Source organism: Poecile atricapillus, chromosome 4 (assembly GCF_030490865.1).
Source record: "Poecile atricapillus isolate bPoeAtr1 chromosome 4, bPoeAtr1.hap1, whole genome shotgun sequence".
NCBI lineage: Eukaryota > Metazoa > Chordata > Aves > Passeriformes > Paridae > Poecile > Poecile atricapillus.
Window position 1 is genome coordinate 62275238 of NC_081252.1, and position 18053 is coordinate 62293290.

At 37.8% G+C, this 18053-nt stretch overlaps 1 protein-coding gene across 2 annotated transcripts in view; it reads left to right on the forward strand.

The window, feature by feature from the left end:
* Window positions 1–18053, forward strand: part of BOD1L1 (biorientation of chromosomes in cell division 1 like 1) — a 36945-nt gene that overhangs the window by 698 nt on the left and 18194 nt on the right. For both annotated transcript variants that reach the window (XR_009277495.1, XM_058837107.1), the window contains exons 2-11: window positions 62–186; window positions 1438–1628; window positions 2784–3386; window positions 3851–3994; window positions 5329–5498; window positions 6340–6463; window positions 6790–6934; window positions 7594–7669; window positions 8544–14661; window positions 16755–16813. Coding sequence is in view for 1 of the 2 variants with exons in the window: in XM_058837107.1 (XP_058693090.1) it covers window positions 62–186; window positions 1438–1628; window positions 2784–3386; window positions 3851–3994; window positions 5329–5498; window positions 6340–6463; window positions 6790–6934; window positions 7594–7669; window positions 8544–14661; window positions 16755–16813 (7755 nt within the window). In the remaining variant the exon portion in view is untranslated. The remainder of the gene's footprint in view (window positions 1–61; window positions 187–1437; window positions 1629–2783; window positions 3387–3850; window positions 3995–5328; window positions 5499–6339; window positions 6464–6789; window positions 6935–7593; window positions 7670–8543; window positions 14662–16754; window positions 16814–18053) is intronic.

Consider the following 18053-nt stretch of genomic DNA (forward strand, 5'->3'; position numbering starts at 1 on the left):
GGGAGGATAACAACCGCTTACATGATCCTTCCGGTTCAACCTCTCTGCTGTTGCTTTCTAGCCTGCCTACCAGAATTTGAGACAGCGCGTTGACAACTTTGTTTCCAATCATTTGGCAACTCATACCTGGAGTCCTCATCTCAACAAGAACCAGCTGAGAAATAACATTAGGCAGCAGGTTCTCAAGTAAGTGATAGCTCTGGGGTTTCTCTGAACATGCTTGTGTACTCTGATAGGTGACAAAGGTTCTGGGTCAGTGTGAAATGGGCTGCTTTCTTCAGCGAAGCATCTGAAGAAGTTGGGTTGTTTTCCTATCTCAGTGTTTAAAATGTGCTATTACTTGAGGTAGTAAATCACCATTAGTATTGGTCAGAATTAGTCTGCAGATGTTCTTTGATCTGATCCAAGCTTATGTAGGGGTGGAAACCTTGATTTTGACTTGAGATGTAACCCCCTAGGTAAAGACAACCTTTACTTTTTCTTTTAAGGGAGATACTAATAAAATTGCAATTATCGTGTTTAGAGCGAAGGAGAAGCATTTCACTAACTAAACTCTGCAGAGCATAAAGCTAAAGTCACAAAATACAAAAAAGAAAAAAATTTAGCTGGACAGAGAAGCGGTTTTAAGAAGTGCTGTTATGTTAAAATTATGCCAGACACTTTAACTTGATATTACATTATTTCATGAAGGTTCCTCCAGTCTTTTTTCTCAAATCTTAGACTCATAAGAAACATTAGAAAATTTCTTCAAAGTACTATGAGTCTGGCTATTAAATTGGGTTAAACCATGGATTTGGGAACAAACTTAATCAGCTGTGCTATGGTAGTGCCATTGATAACTTGTACTGAGGACTGTTTGGTTTGTAGGGAGGGGAGCAGTTGTTCTTTCTTGTTAAAGAAGCAATGAGGACAAGAGGTAACATATGTCTCACAAAAGTCTAGAGGGATCTAAAGAGATAAGCTTTATAGCTGTTTGTTTTCTTTTCTATTTTATTTTACTGAAGATTAAGTCCGTTCTATAAAGGTGTAGAACTTGCCACCTTATACTGGGCAGAAAGTAACTTCGGGTAGTGATGAGTAGTTTAGTAGTTGTTTATGCCTCATGTCTTCTATAATTCATCTCTTTTTTGCTATGATAATTGTTAATACAAGTTTTCTTCTAAATTTTTTCCAAAATACTGTTTTTGCACTTAGATAACACTTGGAAGTGTAACCATTAATGATGTAATAACAGGCTGCTCATTGTATTAATTCCCTGTGCTTGGATTGTTTTGTTTCTCTAGCACTTTTTATCTTACGGGTGATGCACAGGCTAAATGCATAGCTCTGGGAATGCTCAGAAAACATTGGTGCTTCAGTGGAGCACAAATGATCATATTTCATTAAAATGTTCTTGAAAACTAATTTTTCATACTAATTTATGTAACTTTGTTTCAGGTCTGGGATGTTGGAATCGGGAATTGACAGAATTATTTCTCAGGTTGTGGACCCAAAGATCAACCACACATTCAGACCTCAGGTGGAAAAGGCTGTCCATGAATTTTTAGCCACATTGAATCACAAAGAGGAGGCAGGCCCCAGTACGTCTCCAAGTGAGGAGAAAGCAGATGCTTCTGTTACAGTGCAAGGTACTCTACCATTACTCTGAGCAGTCTATTAACGAAAGAATGGGGTTTGAGAGAGCAGAATTATAGACTAGGTTTTCTTCCACCATAACACTATTAGTATCAGTATTAGCAAGCTGAGGTCCAGACAGCATGCCTGAACACTTGTCTCTTACTCTATGTATAAAGGTAGAACGCAAAAGAGATGTCACGCTGTTATGACTCTTTCACTTCTGCTTGAGATTATGAGGGATCAGTTTACTATGGGGAGAAAAATTGGTCTCAGTATTATAGGATCAGATAAGATACAGGTGTAAGAGAAGAATGATGCAACTTTTTTGTCCATCAGTAGAGGCAAAAAAAGTTACTCAAGAGACAGTTACCTGTGCAGTTACTGTGTGCCATAAAATTTGGATGGCCAAGGTCCTATTACCTGTATCAACTTCTAAACCCTCCTGCAAGTAACTGTCCATTCTTTCCTGTTCTAAGAGACTCCACAACCATCCATCTATTTGGAACCTTTATTTAAGTCCAAGCCTTTTTCCTGTGAGGCCCACTTCCTTTAAAATGGGTTAACAAGCCAGCTGCAGTTCTTAGTGCTAGTCCAGTTAACTCTTAGTCATCCATCTTCAGAGCTGGTTGTAAGATGATGGAAAAGTGATAAAGTATTTCTGATAGTCCTGTTGTTATATAGTCTATGCTGAGTTGATTTTCCATGACATTTATGGAGGTACTAGACGTGTGAGGACCCGACTTTCTCCTGCAGTGTATAAATATATATCTCTATATGTATATATTATATATGTATGTATTTGACCCAGAGTTGTCGTCCTACTTAGGATGTTGGTAAAGTTGAACGAGGGCTGTGTTCAGATGTCCTTCCCATTGACAATCCTCACTTTCTCTAGGCTGACCTCAGTAACAGTGGTGTGTCACAGAGCAAAATGAATCCGTAGTAATCATACGGTGCTTGCTGCAGGAATGCAACGTCTTGGAGATTTTTGTTCTGTTCTTTTTCTTAACCAAAATCTCTCAAGGCAAAATTAGTCAAATATTTCAGTTAACTGTACGTATTTTGTAGAGAGTGCTTACTCTGTTTCTTTCGCTTGTTTAACCTTCTGTCTGAACAGAAGTACGGAAACCATGGTGAAGTAAAATTGTTCTTTTTTGCTATTCAAGGTGTCTCTGCTACAACTCCAAGTGCTAATGTTGCTAATGATGCAATGTCCATTTTGGAAACAATAACTTCTCTTAACCAAGAAGCAAATGCTGCCAGGGCTTCAACAGAGACCTCAAATCCCAAGAACAATGACAAAGTTGCAAAAAAACTCTCATCTCAGCAGAGTGTGGATAGTAGCACTGATAAAGAGAGAAATGCAGAGGACTTAACAGACAGAGAGAAAACAATTTGTGACCTTTCTGGAGAAGGGGCTGAAACACTTGCAAAGTGTGAAGATTTAAATGAGCTTCCCTGCCAAAGTGAAGAAATGAAAAATTCAGCAAAGGATACTAATATTTTGACTTTTACACATAAAGATAGTCAACAGGAAAGTGAAGATGTAAAGAGCAAATTATTGGATAAATCTGACAAGAAACCAGAGATCACTGAAAGAAGAAAAGACAAGAAGGAAAAGCTTGAAAAGAAGTCTGATCATTCAAAGAAAAATGATGATACTACAAAGTTAAAAGAAGAAAAGCAAGCAAAAGAGTCGGAACCAGTAAAACAGTTAGTTCCAGAAAAAAATAGCAATAAACATAGAACATCTGAGAGCACTAAAGAAGGTATGGTGTGGACAATGCCCTTCCTCCAAATATGGATAAGGATTGAGGTTTCTAAGTTTATTCAGGAGTTGAATCAGTATATTTGGAATGTAAGTTTTCTGCTAGTTCTGGCAAACTGATCTGTTAGTGACAATTGGACTTGATCCATCTCTCTTAACTGAGGTACCTGAATTAGGAGATTACCTTTGACTCCTCTGGTGTGTGATTGGTCATCTTAATCTGGCAAGTTCTCTCAGCAATTTCAGTCCTCATTTAAAGTTTATAGTTCTACCTCAGAGTGATTTTTGTTTTGAATAAACCACAGTTAGCCTGGTTATTTCTTTAGTGTTATACTTTTGTTTTCTTATTTCTAATTCTTTACATAGTATTGTTATCAATGACAAAATTGATGTTTTGGTAGGAAAAGTTTCACAAACTCAGTTTGCTGCCTTACAGCTCTTTGTTTTTACTTTTTCCTTTGCAAGATATGTTAATAGATTCTGATATGGATGTACTCAGTGACATCACGGTCAGCTCTGTCCATACCAGTGACCTTTCTTCCTTTGAAGAGGAGAGCGAAGAGGAGCCTGTAATTTCTGACAGTACTGAAGAGGGGGAGATCACATCAGGTGGTAAAATAATTACATTCTTAATTGGCAGTAAAGGAGTATATAATGCTTTTGAATATACCATGTCATTAATTTGAGGGTTTGCAATATTGTACCTATCTATGAGAGAGACTTTGAATGTGAACTGGATAGTATTTGTGCAGTTGCAAAAGATGAGTAGTGGAGTTATTTTTTTTGAATGTTTTTATTCATGTAATATAGTTTGGTGTATTTTAAACGTTGTAAATCTCTTTTTATGCTACCACATTGCACAGATGACAAGAGCATTTAATGGTGAATGCCTCTGTTCTGCAGGGTTTTTTGCCCTCTTGTCTGCCATGAACTTGGTATAACACTGGAGTGCTTTGTGATCCGGGGTAGTGGTTGTAGCTGACTTTGTAGATCAGATTGGATTTAGAGCTTTTAAGATTCAGGAACTTGGCCACAGTAGAAAGAATAGGAATGGATCTAGATTTAAAAGTTCAGAAACACCAAGTTGTTTCACTGACTGTTGCCTTCTTGTTTCTCCCTGTCTAGTACAGACTTCAGATTCTGATTTCTGCAGTTAATAAAACTTTGCACTTTATAATGAGAATGCCTTAGTACCTAAATGAATTCTCTCTAGTATGCTCACAGCTTACCTTTTCTGTTCTAAAAATATAATTTAGAAGCACTGAATCATTTGTGAATTCTCTGGCTTTGAAACATGACAGATTGTGTTCAGTTATGACTAAATATTTATGAAATGAAAGCAAGCCTTAAGTATGTTTCAGGAATACAAATAATTTGTACAGTACTGCTCTATTTATAGTAATCCTGATAAAACTGAAATAGATTTATTTATTTTTACTTGATTAATTCTTAGATGAGTCTAACCAACGGTGTGGTTTTTGTATGTATTTCAGTAAGCCAGCTGGTTTTTGTGTACTCAAATACTGTACTGATATTTTTGGTGTGGGGGAGAATTAAAATTTAATACATAGTGAAAATTGCATTGACTTCTCATACATACCAAGCTACTAAATACTGTATGTAAAGGGGCAGTAGGATTACAGGCAAGAAGGGTAAGCCTCTTGTTGTGTGTCCTCAGTTTTTGTGTCCTGGTTTATTACCAGGTTTGTGTCATGCAATTTTTTTGGCTGAATGATGTATATGAACGCATCAATGCACTTTCAGTTTTTTTCATAATATAGTTATATTTTGACACTAAAAGGATTTAATTTTTTTTAACTGTTTATGATTCTAGAGTAAATAATTGTTGATACATTTTGAGTAGCTTTGCCTTCTCACAAGTTATATTGAAAGCACTGCCCAAATTTATCAATCTATCTCTACGCTCACCAACCTTTCTTTAGATGAAGAGGAGAAAAACAGTCAAAGTAAGACAAAGCCCCATGTGAACGAGCTGAGTGATGGGAAAGCCAAGCCTGTGCGCCATGCTTATGTTCGCAAGCCTTTCCTATACTCCAAATACTTCAGTGATTCTGATGATGAAAAAACTGTAGAACAACGCCGTCAGTCCATTGTAAGTGTGGATTTTGCTACTGCTCACATCCTGGCGCATGTGGTGGGGGCGGTCTTCAGTTTTTTCTCCCTTCAGGGTTTTTTTTCTCCTTGTACTACAGCTGCCCTTTCTTCCATTTTCCATCAGGATGGCATGATCTGCTCTCCAGCACAGCACTCTGCTCTGCTTGTAACAGTTTGAGGGCTTCTGACAGTGAAAGCAATGACAGTTTTCTCTCTTCTTCCTCTCGCCCTAAAATACAGTGACAATTTGGATGAAAAAAGTAGCCTATATCTACTTGTAGCCTGTCTTCACTGGAATCTTTCACAGTCTTTCAGGCTTGTGTTGAGTACTTCAGGCTACCTCATTACCCCAACTCTTTACAAATGTAGTCCTTGCTGACCATGAAATCAGTAGTTTGTAGCAAGTCTGCAGTCACTGAGAATGGAAACAAGAGATTTAAGCATGTGCACTGTTCTGTGGCAAAAGGGCCAGCACAGAGAAGAGGGAGTAGCAGTTCTTTTAGATTTTCTCCCTTGGCCAGATACATATATTCATAGTTAGACATATAATAAATATGTATGTGTAATATATACATGCAAATAAAACATACGTTCTTTGAGAAGGTTACATAGCTTCAGTCTGCAGTGTTGAACAGCAAGGAAATCTGGAACTCAGCTAATTTAACTTCACAAAAATATTAGAGGATTCCATTAACTTTTATATGATTTCTAAGGTGTATTTATGTTTTAGTTTGCCTTTAATCTACAGTGTTCTGTTTTCTATGGGGTTTAGACTTACATTTGTAGTCAGAGTGCCCTTTGAACTAATGATAAATTGTTGTCCTTGGTTTTGTATCTAGGCCAAAGAAAAAGAAGAGAGACTCCTTAGAAGACGAATTAATAGAGAGAGACTTGAAGAAAAACGTAAACAGAAGGCTGCGGAAAAGACAAAATCCCTTAAAACTGGAAATCAGAATGCTAAAGGTATGAGAAGAAAAGTTGTGAGTACCCCACACCACTCTGCTCTCACTTACTCCCCGTAGAATAAAACATTCAGCTTTGAATAATGCTCATACAGATCTGTAGTTGTGTCCTTCCCTTAATAGTTCAACAGTGATGTAAGAGAAAAAATTATAATGCAAAGTATTAATTCTTCACTTTTTCATATATCCATTACACTCTTTAAGCTCAATTAGTACCTAACTGCTATTCTGTGCTACACCTTAGTACTCTCTTACTGCTTTCTGTCATGTTTATAGCTGAAATACTAATATAATGGTGTGTATTTCATCATTTGTGTGTTATTTTAGGAAAAAGTGGCTTGCATTTAGAAGAACCTTCATCAAAAAGTCTAGAGTCAAAAACTACTGGTACCAGCATTAAGGATGTGCTTAAAGAACAGAAATTTTTGGAAAAAAAAGTGGCCCTGAGCAGAAAAAGGAAAAGAGATTCAAGGTATTTATGTATTTGCTCAAAAGGACTTAATGTTTTGAATACTCATTTTTGCAGAGTGGAAAGGTTCTTTTCAACTTTGTACTTAGCCTTATGCATTTAAACAATTTTTTTCTTAGAATATTTGCATAATATTGTTACTAATGAACATGAAATTCAGGCAGAAGCATTACAGCTGGTTAAATATCTTGCAGCTCAAACTGCAGTACCAGTCTTTGTGGTTTTTCATAGAATGGTAATAAAGGCATGAAAATGGAAAGCTTTTACATGTTAGTGCATCTAATGGGGAAGTCAAGTTGTCTTCATCTTTAGATTTATTTTCATGTAGATACGTACCTGTGTACATAACTCTACATGGAGGTGAATATGGGGCAAGGAGAACTCTTACCCATTTTACAGGGACAACAACAGTACTAATGTCATACTGCTTAAAAGCACTGGTATTCAGCGTGTTTTTGAAACTGATATATAGATATCTATATAATTTTACAAGAGAAAAAAGCCTGGGCAAATTGGTTAGTCAGAAGTTGATGATCACATTCTGTTTCTGTATTTTTAGTGGGCATTTCTCTTGTGTTCAGCTTTGAAAGCAGAAGGTTTACAAAGTTATGTTAAGCTGGTACTGATTGTTCTTTGTTAAATTGTCCAAATACCTGTTTCAGGCATGCTGAAGATAGCTGCAGAAAGAAAAATGAGCCATCTGAAGAAGATTCTAAAGAAATGCAAAAGACAAATGAGGTAGGTGTCTCTTAAGTATAAATCTTGCCATCTTCCTTTTAATTCTGATAGTACTCTTCCATATGTCCACACCAAACTGCATATAATTGCATTTGTTCTCACTGTTAAGTTTTTCCCTGCCTGTTGTTTCAGTTGTATTAATGATCTGACATCACTGTAGTAATGTTTTCTGAATTTCAGTAGCCACTGAAATATGGCCTGTGTATTCAGTGCTGATGCAGTTTGACCCCTAATCTGTGAAGCATACTGGGTTTTTGACAAGAGTGGTGTCTTTATATGCAAAGACTTGAGCTTGATCTGTTTAAACCTTACACTGGAAAGTTAAAGGAAAACTGACTGTGCTCCAAACACAAAAGGAAAAAAAAAATTTATGGGGAGAATTTTGTGAATAACATTGTTTAAATTAAAAAAGATGTGAGTGGAAGTTCTAGTAGAAGTCTAGATGTATCTTTTTTAGGTTTTGGTGTGTTGTTTAGTTCCAGTTTTTTAGTTACACCAAATATGTTTTACCAAGAAGCATAATAGCTATTTAAAGTAGCTTAAAGAGTACTTGAAATTGTGATTGTCTGGTCAAAAACCTTTCTTAAGTCATTTTAGAAAAATTGCTTTATGAAAAAAAGATAATAAAGTTCAGACAGCTTAAGCATAACTTCTGCTTTAGATTTTTCCACTATAGCAGATAGCTGAAATGAAAATGGCAATTTTCATTTCCCAACTGACTATAGTTTAGATGAATTTTTATTACAATGGTAAGTGTATTCCTTAGTGTATTGGGTTTTTTTTCAAGAATTTGTGCTTGACAGTTCTGTTCAGGCACATAAGTGAAGGAACTGTGTAATATGTACTCATGTATATTTAAAAATCTCTTTTGTAGACTTGTGAAAAAAATTCTTCCAAAGAATTGAAGCACAATCATGGAAAAAATGAAATCTCTAAACAGCTTAGAAGACTTTCAGAATGGGGGCATTCAGCTGAGGAAAGCAAAAGTGATTCTAAAGCAGAAAAAGAGCATAAAAGAAAAACATCCACTTCTCTTCAGACTGAAGGAGCTCAGCAGGACAGTGAAACAAGGGATCCAAAAAAACAACTGGATAAAGCAGAAGTCAATACTGAAGAGCCACAGAAGCAGAAGTCCATATCTAAGAATGAAAAACACCCCAAAAAAGATACTGACACAGAAATTCAACATATGAGAAATTCTGCCAAAAAAGAAGCCAAGTCTTACAGAGATAAGAATGAAAAGGAAAGAACAGCTTTAGAAGATAAAATTTCTTTAAAGCACAAATATAAAGGAGATGGTATTCACAAGTCAGGTGAAGATGGTGAACTTCATTCATTTGAGCGAAGTTTGAAAGGAGAGGATGGTGGCCAGAAACATAATCAACAAATAAAGGTTTCCTCAGATGACAAAGGTGAAAAGAAAAGTAAACACCGAAGTGAACGGAAAGTATCGGTAACAGGAAAAGATGGAAAAAACTCTTCTGAATCAACCTTAAAAGCTGAAGAATTGCTGCGGAAAGAAAACAAGAAAGACAGACATCTCTCAACAGACAAACCAAGAGCAGAATGCAAAACCAAAAGGTCCTTGAGTGATTCTAAGACACAGAAGGATTCCCTAAGTGCCTCAAAACAGCCTGGTTCAGCATCACACAGAAGGAGCGAAAGCTACTCAGAAGATAAACATGAAATAGAGTCAACTAACTCTGATAGTAATGTAAAACTTGAAGACGGTGTTCATAAAGATAGACGAAGATCTAAGAGCCTTGCAGAAGACAAGATTTTGTTAAAATCCAAGTCAAAGAGTCACAGTAAGCAGTTCAAAGCATCTGAAACAGAACAGGAATCAACAAAACAAGACACTGGACAGAAACTAGACAAAGAAAAGAGCCTGGAAGACAATGATTCAGATAAACAACATAAATCCAGGAATGAAGATAAAGGTTTGGAGGAGAGTGGTGCTGAGTTACAGCTTGCCAGTGGCCCACAGTCAACTCAGGGATCACAAAAAGACTTTAGTCACAGAGTAAAGTTACATTCTGGGGAAAAAGGGGCTGTAAAAGAGAAATACAGAGGTGATAAAGATTTAAGTAATTCCAAACTAGAAAGAAGGTTCTCTGCTGAAGGTCATAAAAGCAGAAACTTAAAGCACAGCAACAAGGAAATAAAGAAGAAGGAAGAGAGCATCAAATTGGAAGATAAAGATACTAAAGAAATGGACAGTGGGCATGAAAGATCTAATGTCACAATGTCAGCAGAGAAAAAACAAAGCAAGAGAGTATCCTGTGAGAATAGAAAAGGCAGTATATCAAACCAAGATTTGCTTAAGGAGGAAAAGCAATCAGCTAGCATAACTGAAAGCAGACAGGTTCCAGCCCCTCAAAAGGCAACTGTGAATAATGATGGCTTGCATGCTGGTCATGAAGAAGAGCTAATGGAACTTGATTTGAAAAAAACAAAAGTACAGGAAGCATCTAACATTAACGGAAAAAACATTCAAAACTCTCTCCAAGCCACAGATGCCAAGTGTGCAGTAAAACAGAAGGGATTTCGTTCTATTTCAAATAAGGAATTAAAACACAGCCTGGCAGATCCTATAGCCCATGAATCACAGTTTCTGCCTGCAGCTGAAAAAACTGTTGAGCAAGATTATACTTCTAATAAACGACTTGGTGCCTTAGACCCTTTGTCCAAAAAAGCTTCCATGGCTCAAGGACCCAGTAAACAAGGGGCTTGTAAAATGAGTACTGTGTATGAAACAAGTGGTAGAACCTTAAAAAATATGTCCACTAAGGATCAGGCTTCAAAAGAGAGCAGAAGACCAAAGAATTTTAAGACTGTGATAAATTCTAATTCAGATGATGTTCCTTTAGCAATTCATTCCTCAAGAGAAGATGCTGCTGATGCAAAGTCCATGGATACAGATATCTCGGATTTTACAGATTCTTTAGGTACCGTGTCTAAAGAATGTCACAATTCAGATGGGACATCCTTATTGGAAGATGCTTTCCTTTTGAAGAATGATACAGCACAGGTTGTATACATGGAGCAAGATAGTGCAGTGCCGAGTTCTGTCATGAAAGATGATGGTGACAACACCATCATGGCAAACAGTATGGAAAAAGTTAATGAGGTGTCCCAGCCTGATGAACAGGCAATGGAAGACAGTACAGCTGGGTTATGTAGGCAGCTAGATTACAATGAAGCAGCAAAGTCAGAAAGATCTCAATATAGAGAGTTAAAAAGAAAAGAGCAAAACTCGGTAACTGAAGATCATGGAGAGGTAACAACACAAGAACTTACCTTAAGAAGAAAAGGAAAAGAGTGCTTGAATATAGATCCTTCCACAAAGGCAGAAAGAAGCACCATGAAGGATAGTGTGGAAAAGAACAGGGTGCATGACACTGATGATATGATCCAGTCTTCCTCTGTTTTAGTGCCTGAAGGAGTTCCTGAGGAAAGTTGCAAAGGCTCTGTTACAGCCGATGGCCAAGAAGGGACTAATGTGGTTGGCATGGAAGACAAAAATGAAAGTAATGCTGTAGGTACCAGTGCAGGAAGTAGTAAACTAAGTTCATTGTATAGCAGCCCGCAAAAAACTCCAGGCAGCATGATAGGAACTAGCACAGAAAAGATCACTGAGAGCACTGCAATGGCAACTAGTACAGAAGGAGGGAGAGCTGAGGGTACATCACATTCTGGAAAGGACAGTGATGCTACAACCACTTGCTCAGCAGAAGAAAGTGAGGTGACAGTGATCTGCACAAGCATAGAAGCTGATGAGGGTTTCACAACAGCCACATGGGTGAAACATGGTGAGGGCTGCAGTTTTATCGCAGAAGCAGATATTGGTGACTGTACTGTTGCAGCAGCTGAAGAAGGTGGTGGCAGTGTTGTCACTGAAGGATTAGCAGAAAGTGAAAGCTTCCTAACAAGTACAGGAGAAGAAAATGGTGACTGTACCATGGCTGATGCAGAAGAAGGTGGTAAGGATTCAGTGAACCTAAGTGAAGTGGAAATTGAAGACAGTGTGAATAGTGCTGGGACAGAAGAAAAAGATGATGCTGTGACTAGTGCAGGCTCTGAAGAAAAGCAAAAGACCTCAACTTGTGTAGATACAGGAAAATTTGAAAGTTCTGTGTCCTGCTTAGGTGAAATGGAGAGCGATGGAGCTGTAACTAGTGCAGGGACAGAAACAGGTGAAGGGTCAACCAGTGGTGATAATTTAGGTGAATTTAGGGGCAGTGTGACAGCTGGCCAGGTAAAAGAACATGAAGGTACTGTGACTTGCACAGGTGCAGAAGAAAGAGGTCATAACTTCATCATCTGCTCTGTGACTGGTACAGATTCCCAAGGAGAAAACACTGTAACTGGCGCGTGTATTGCAGTGGTCACAAACAACAGTGCCACAGCTGGAACTAGTGGTGACAAATCTGAGGATACTGTAAATGGTGAAAGTGCAGTGACCAGCACAGGTATAACCCCAGAAGATGATGCTGAAATTTCAGCAGTCTGCACAGGGCTAGAAGACAGCAATGAGGGATTTGTAGTTTGTTTGGAAGCTGAAAAATGTGAAAGTCTAATGGACAGTACAAGAGCAAAGGAAGAAGCCAGTATCACTACAGTCAGTGTAGGTCTGTGTGATGATGAAGGTTTTGTGACTAGTACAGGCTCCAAAGAAGAGGATGAAGAAGGTGAGGACATTGTGACCAGTACAGGAAGAGGAAATGAAGAAAATGAGCATGCTTCTACTTGTACAGGAGTGGAAAGTGAAAGTGCACTAATTTGTGTAGGTGCAGAAGAAGGTGAAAGTTCCATTATCTGCATAGTTGCTGAACAAATGGAAGCTGAGTCAGGAGTGGCTGGCACAGATACAAATAAGCTTACTGTTGACAGTATGACAAGTGCAGAGAAAGAAGCTAATTGTGGCACAGACTGCAAAAACTATAAAGGCATTGTTGAAAGCAGTGTGACCAGTGCAAGTGCTGCAGATGAGGGTGCCTTAGCTGCACAGAAAGGAAAGCATGAAGGTACCTTGCTTCCCTCAGATGCTGAGGAATGTGAGCATCCCATGACTAGTGCTATGGCACTGCAGGATAAGACACAGTTTGGTGCTGAAGACAGGCATGAGAATGCCATGACTTCCTTTGACAGCAGAGAACTTGATGCCTCTATAAGTAGTGCAGTTCCAAAGAAAGATGAGACTTCTCTTACTCCTGCTGACAGAGAAGTAAAAGTAAAAGGTGATGTCATCTCTACCAGCACAATGGAAGATGCTCCTTTACATTCAGCCACAGATGCTGAAGAAGGTCCACTTGCTGTTGCAAAAGTAAATGAAAGTGGGGAAAGCTCTATGATCGTAATAGACACTGAAGACACAGTGCCTATGCCCAGCACAGCTACAGAGTTTAAAGAGTGTGTGAATACTTCTAGCAGTAAGCAGGAGAAAGATGAGTGCACTATGATTTCCACAAGTATTGTGGAGGAATTTGAGGCTCCCATGTCAAGTGCAGCTATTGAATATGATGGTCAGCTGCCATCTGTGAAAACAGAGGAAACAAATGACAATGCTATGGTGTCTGTAGATATGGAAGTATATGAAGTTCCCATGCCTAGTGAGTCCAGCACAGGAGGAGATGATAACGGTGATGATGGAAGTCACCCAACTGCTAGTGGTAAGGAGGAAAAGGATGAGTGTGCTATGATTTCCACAAGTGTTGTGGAAGAACAAGTAATCCTAATGTCAAGTGAAGTCACAGAAGAGGAGATTCAACATATCTCAGACACAGAGTCAAAAAATGAAACACTAATGATCTCTACAAGTACAGCAGAATGTTTTGAAGCTCCTATGTCTAGTGTAACTATGCAAGATGAAAACAAACTCACTGCTTCAGAAACAGAAGGAAGATATGAAGCTGCTATGATTACTACAAGCATGACAGAAGAATGTGAGATAGTCCTGATCAGTGCAACACCACAAGCTGAAAGTCAGCTCATTGTAGCCGGAGAGGAAGGTGCCATTCTCTCTCCAAATGCATCAGAGGAATGTAGGGTGGTAGAGACCACTGCAACTGTAGATGAACAGTTTGGACTAACTGCTTTCAATGCAGATGGGAAAAGCAAAGGTTCTGTGATTTTTGTGGGAGAATGTGGAGCTCCTGTGCTGAGAGTTGCAACTGACAGTGAAGATCAGCACACTGCTTCAAATACAGCAGATAAGGAGGAGGAGGGGGCAGTGATCACTCTGAGCACAATGGAAGAATGTGATAGTCTGTTCACCTTTACAGTCATAGAAGAAAGTCAACTTGCTGCTGAGAGTACAGAAGTAAAAGGCAAAAGTGAAGAAATTTTTAATACTGCTAACCAGATTGAATGCATCCTTTCAGCTACAGCCCCAGAAAAAAGCAGGAATTCTTTGCTTATTGGTAGAGAGAACGAGACACATGAGAGTGGGGTGAGGACAGAATCAGCAGCATCTCAGGCCACAGTGACAGACAGTGAAATCACAGAAACAGATGAAAATGCAGTGAACCTCATGAGTGTTGATGAGGCTGTTTGTGTGGAGATTAGTACAGAGACTGCTGAGAGTCCTTCCCCAGAGGCAGGTGAGGACGATGAGCAAGTTGAAGATGTTCTGCATGAGGATGTTACATCGGAACTCTCTAGTACCATTTCAGAAGCAGTGGGAGAGAGTGAAGCTGTAAAGAATGTAAACTACAAATTAAATTCAAACATGCTTTTAGAAAGTGACTTTTCTGAAACAAGGACTCCCCTGCCTAAGACACAGGCTCCTTCCTTAGTTTCTGCCAATGAAGTGGCTGTAAACACCAACCATGGTGATGTAACAATAGAAGCAGAACTAGGGGAAAAAAGGGACCTCACTTTGTTGCATGTAGAAAAGCTACATGATAGTGATGACAAAACCAACTTGATCAAAACAGATGATACTGGCATTGAAGTTACTTTTCAGAAAAGTAATGCAACCTTTAATTCAGGTGAGGATTTCTTTTTTTTTTTTTTTTAATTCTTCAGTTTATAAGTTGTCATAAACAGATTCATTTTACCATTATTGTTAGAAAAAATTTCTACTGTTCAAATATACCTCACTTTTTCATTAGTTGCAAAATGACTACTAATGCACTTAAGAATTTGGTGACATAAAGAAGGATCTGATTCTGGACAAATGAGCAACTGAGCGCAATTACCTGATTTGTGTTGGAAAACAAATAGTAGAGTGCAAAAAATTTCTAAAAAACATTGACTTAAAGTTGTCAGCTTATATATAAAGTTATTTACAAGGGGCAATTATTGTGGAGGTACATATGGGTTTTGTTATTAATATGTTACGAGATTCAAAAAGGTTTTTTAGGAAAGAGGGTGCATTTCATTTTGACACATGTTCATCATTTTAGAAAGGTAACTTCATAGTGATTTTTAAGGTTGAGACTGGTCATCATTAATCATAACTGCACATTTTCTCTGGACCATTATTTAGGGGTCACGTTCAGATTCACTGTATTACACTTAATTTTGTCTTGTGAATACACTTGAAATGATTCTGCTTTGTGTTACAAAGGACTCAACCAGTCATCCTAAATAAGCACTTTAAGTGAGCGGTAGATGACTATTTTAAATAGAGCATGATTGTATATGACATTAAGGATATCATATTGTATATTCAGATCTATTTTTTACACTAACATTTGAAGTGAATCTGCATGGTTGCTGGTTCCTAAAATACAGTGTAATGAACATTTTACTATTTTTGACCTTGCATCTCTTTGACCCTCTGAAGTAGCTAAAGCACTAATTTTTTTTAAAATTTATGAATTGTGTAGATGCTCTAATGAAGTCAAGATTGTGACTTCATTGTAAATTTTGGGGAAATTAAACTGTAGAAAAATATATTTATGCCACAGGAAGTGGAATGATGCTGATCAAGTACTATTTTTTAAGTATTTTCCTTTTCTTGTCTGTCTTTGCTATAATTTCAAAAAACATTTTGTAATATGGGTTTAGGTCCAGTTTCTCAAAGACTGGCTTTATTCTCTAGTTTTATTGACATTTTGGTTGAGAAGGCTGTCTGCAAATTTTGGCATTTTAGGAATTTTTCTTGGAAAGATGCTGGTTTAGTAAGCTTGAAAAATGTTATTTGCTGTTTATATAAGAGGCAAATAAGCCATGAAAGTATAAAATGCTGTACAGTGAAGTATTCCTTTCTCAGTGCTTGCCTCAATCCTTGTTGTCCATTGATTTAGCTTTTGTAAATGGTAATGGTACTTATTCTCTGAACTGCAACCATAATTTAATCACTTCACATGCATTATTGGTGAATTATCATGTTGTAACTATTTATTTTTGTTTAGGAAAAGCTGTCTAAACAGACTTCTGAAATAGGTTTCCAAAAATGCTGTACAAGTGACGTGATGATGCTGTTGCCATGGCCTGTTTTTAAGATGTTATGAGCATACAGTTGTTCCCCTGGGGAATGAAATGGGAAGGGGTTTTATGATTTTCTGAAACCACATTGGTGCTAACAGGAACTACTGAGTTTTCAATCTCCATAGAAATTGGACATTTTCAATGATTGTGGTTCTAGAACTGATAGATTTAGACCTAATTATCACCTAAAGCAAAATATATCCTTAATATTAACTCTTAGCCCTGCATTTATTAATACAGGAGGTAGTTTGCTGTTTGGAATTTGATCTGAAAAATCTGTTGATGGTTTCTTTTTGAAGGAAAAGCAAGAAGAAAAAAACAAAGTTAGAATTCGTAAACAAGCAAGGAAAAAAAAATCAAAGTCAGAATTCATAAGTAAGCTGTGGTAAATCCTGATACCCAATATTTTCCAAGCCTTTTGTCCTTAAGGAAAACACAGCAGTACTTGTGTTCTTGCAGATGCCAAGTCCGGGTTTTATGCTCTGGTTTGCTGTAAACAGACTGGCTATTGTTTCTGTTGTCCATGGGAAAGGTTTAAATTCATGTGCTGTATTCATGAGGTAGTACCGAGACATAACATTCTACTGTAGCATGAGATAAATGCATAATGTAATCTGATAATTTTAATATATTTGTATTCCATTAGGCAATAATGCAGCCTTACCAAAGTCGGCAGAAGTAGAACGTACCTTGAGAACTGACAAGGTATTTATGTTATTTTAAATTTTTACTGCACTGTTTATTGCTCGTTCATATATCTTGCTAGGGTTTCTTCCTGTACCTTTTGGTTTTTGTGCAGCAAAAATGGAGATTTAAAAATTTAAACTGGAGAACTTTGAAAGAGTAATTTTTCAGATTATTCAGCTGTAGATTTTTGAGCAGCTGGCTTTTAAATTGTGGGCTGTCCATGTTATTCTTTGTTAGGAATAATTCCCTCCTTCAGCCCTACTCCTTCTGTGGCTGAGACATTGAAGTTTGTTTTTTTAAAAATTGGTCATACGGTGTGCATGTTGCTTGATAGTGCTTGTAAAATAGTCACCCACACCCCAGATCTTAGACTTGGCAAATTTGGCAAAATTTTGGCAAAAAAAGGTTTAGTCGTTTGAACCAGTAAAGAAACCCACCCTGCTGTGCATTGCGTCACATCACTTCCTGGCCAGTCTTCCGACTCCCACATCCATGTGTGTTTGAGCAGCACTTGCTGCTGTTGTGTTCTGATAACTACAGCCCATTATCTGCTGTCACAGAAGAGTGGGGCACCCTGGATAATCCAGGGTGTTTGGGCTCGTGGTCACCTATAGCTTGTGTAAGACCAAAGCTGAGTCTGTGTGTCTGGGCTGTGTTCCATAGTAGGCAGGATTCCACATGGTCTAATTCTTCATTCAGATGCGGGACCGCATTCATGTATTTTGCCAAGCTTTGAGAATAAGATTTTGAGGGATAACATGGTTCAGAGATTCAAGCATCTGTGAAAGGGTGGACTTCAGGAAAGTGGAAGTCAGCTTCAGTCTGTTGGGAATTACTGATAATTCCACCTGCAAACAGGTGGGATCATTGTTTACCTGCATAACATAGTTCTAGAGTCAGTACAGCCATAATGTGGAACTGTAGCTGAGTTTACAATGTTCAGATCTGACTTAATACACTTAGCTCCATATAGCATTATTTATGCAATGGTAACGTTGAGCTGATCTGCAGCTTCTTTTTTTTCAAGAGAAAAAAAGCAAGCAAATCTAAAAAATCCACTCAAAACACAAGTTGAAGGAAGATCATTGAACCACTGAATTATGCACAGCAGATCCCTTTTTTCCTTGTATAGATGAACATTTCTAGGCTGCAGCTTGTATTTGGAACTCCGAATCTGTGTTGCACCATGAATTTATGAAATCTTTTCAGCTAATTTTTTCAGCTAATCTCTGGTACTAATGTTAAGTCTAAGGTCAAA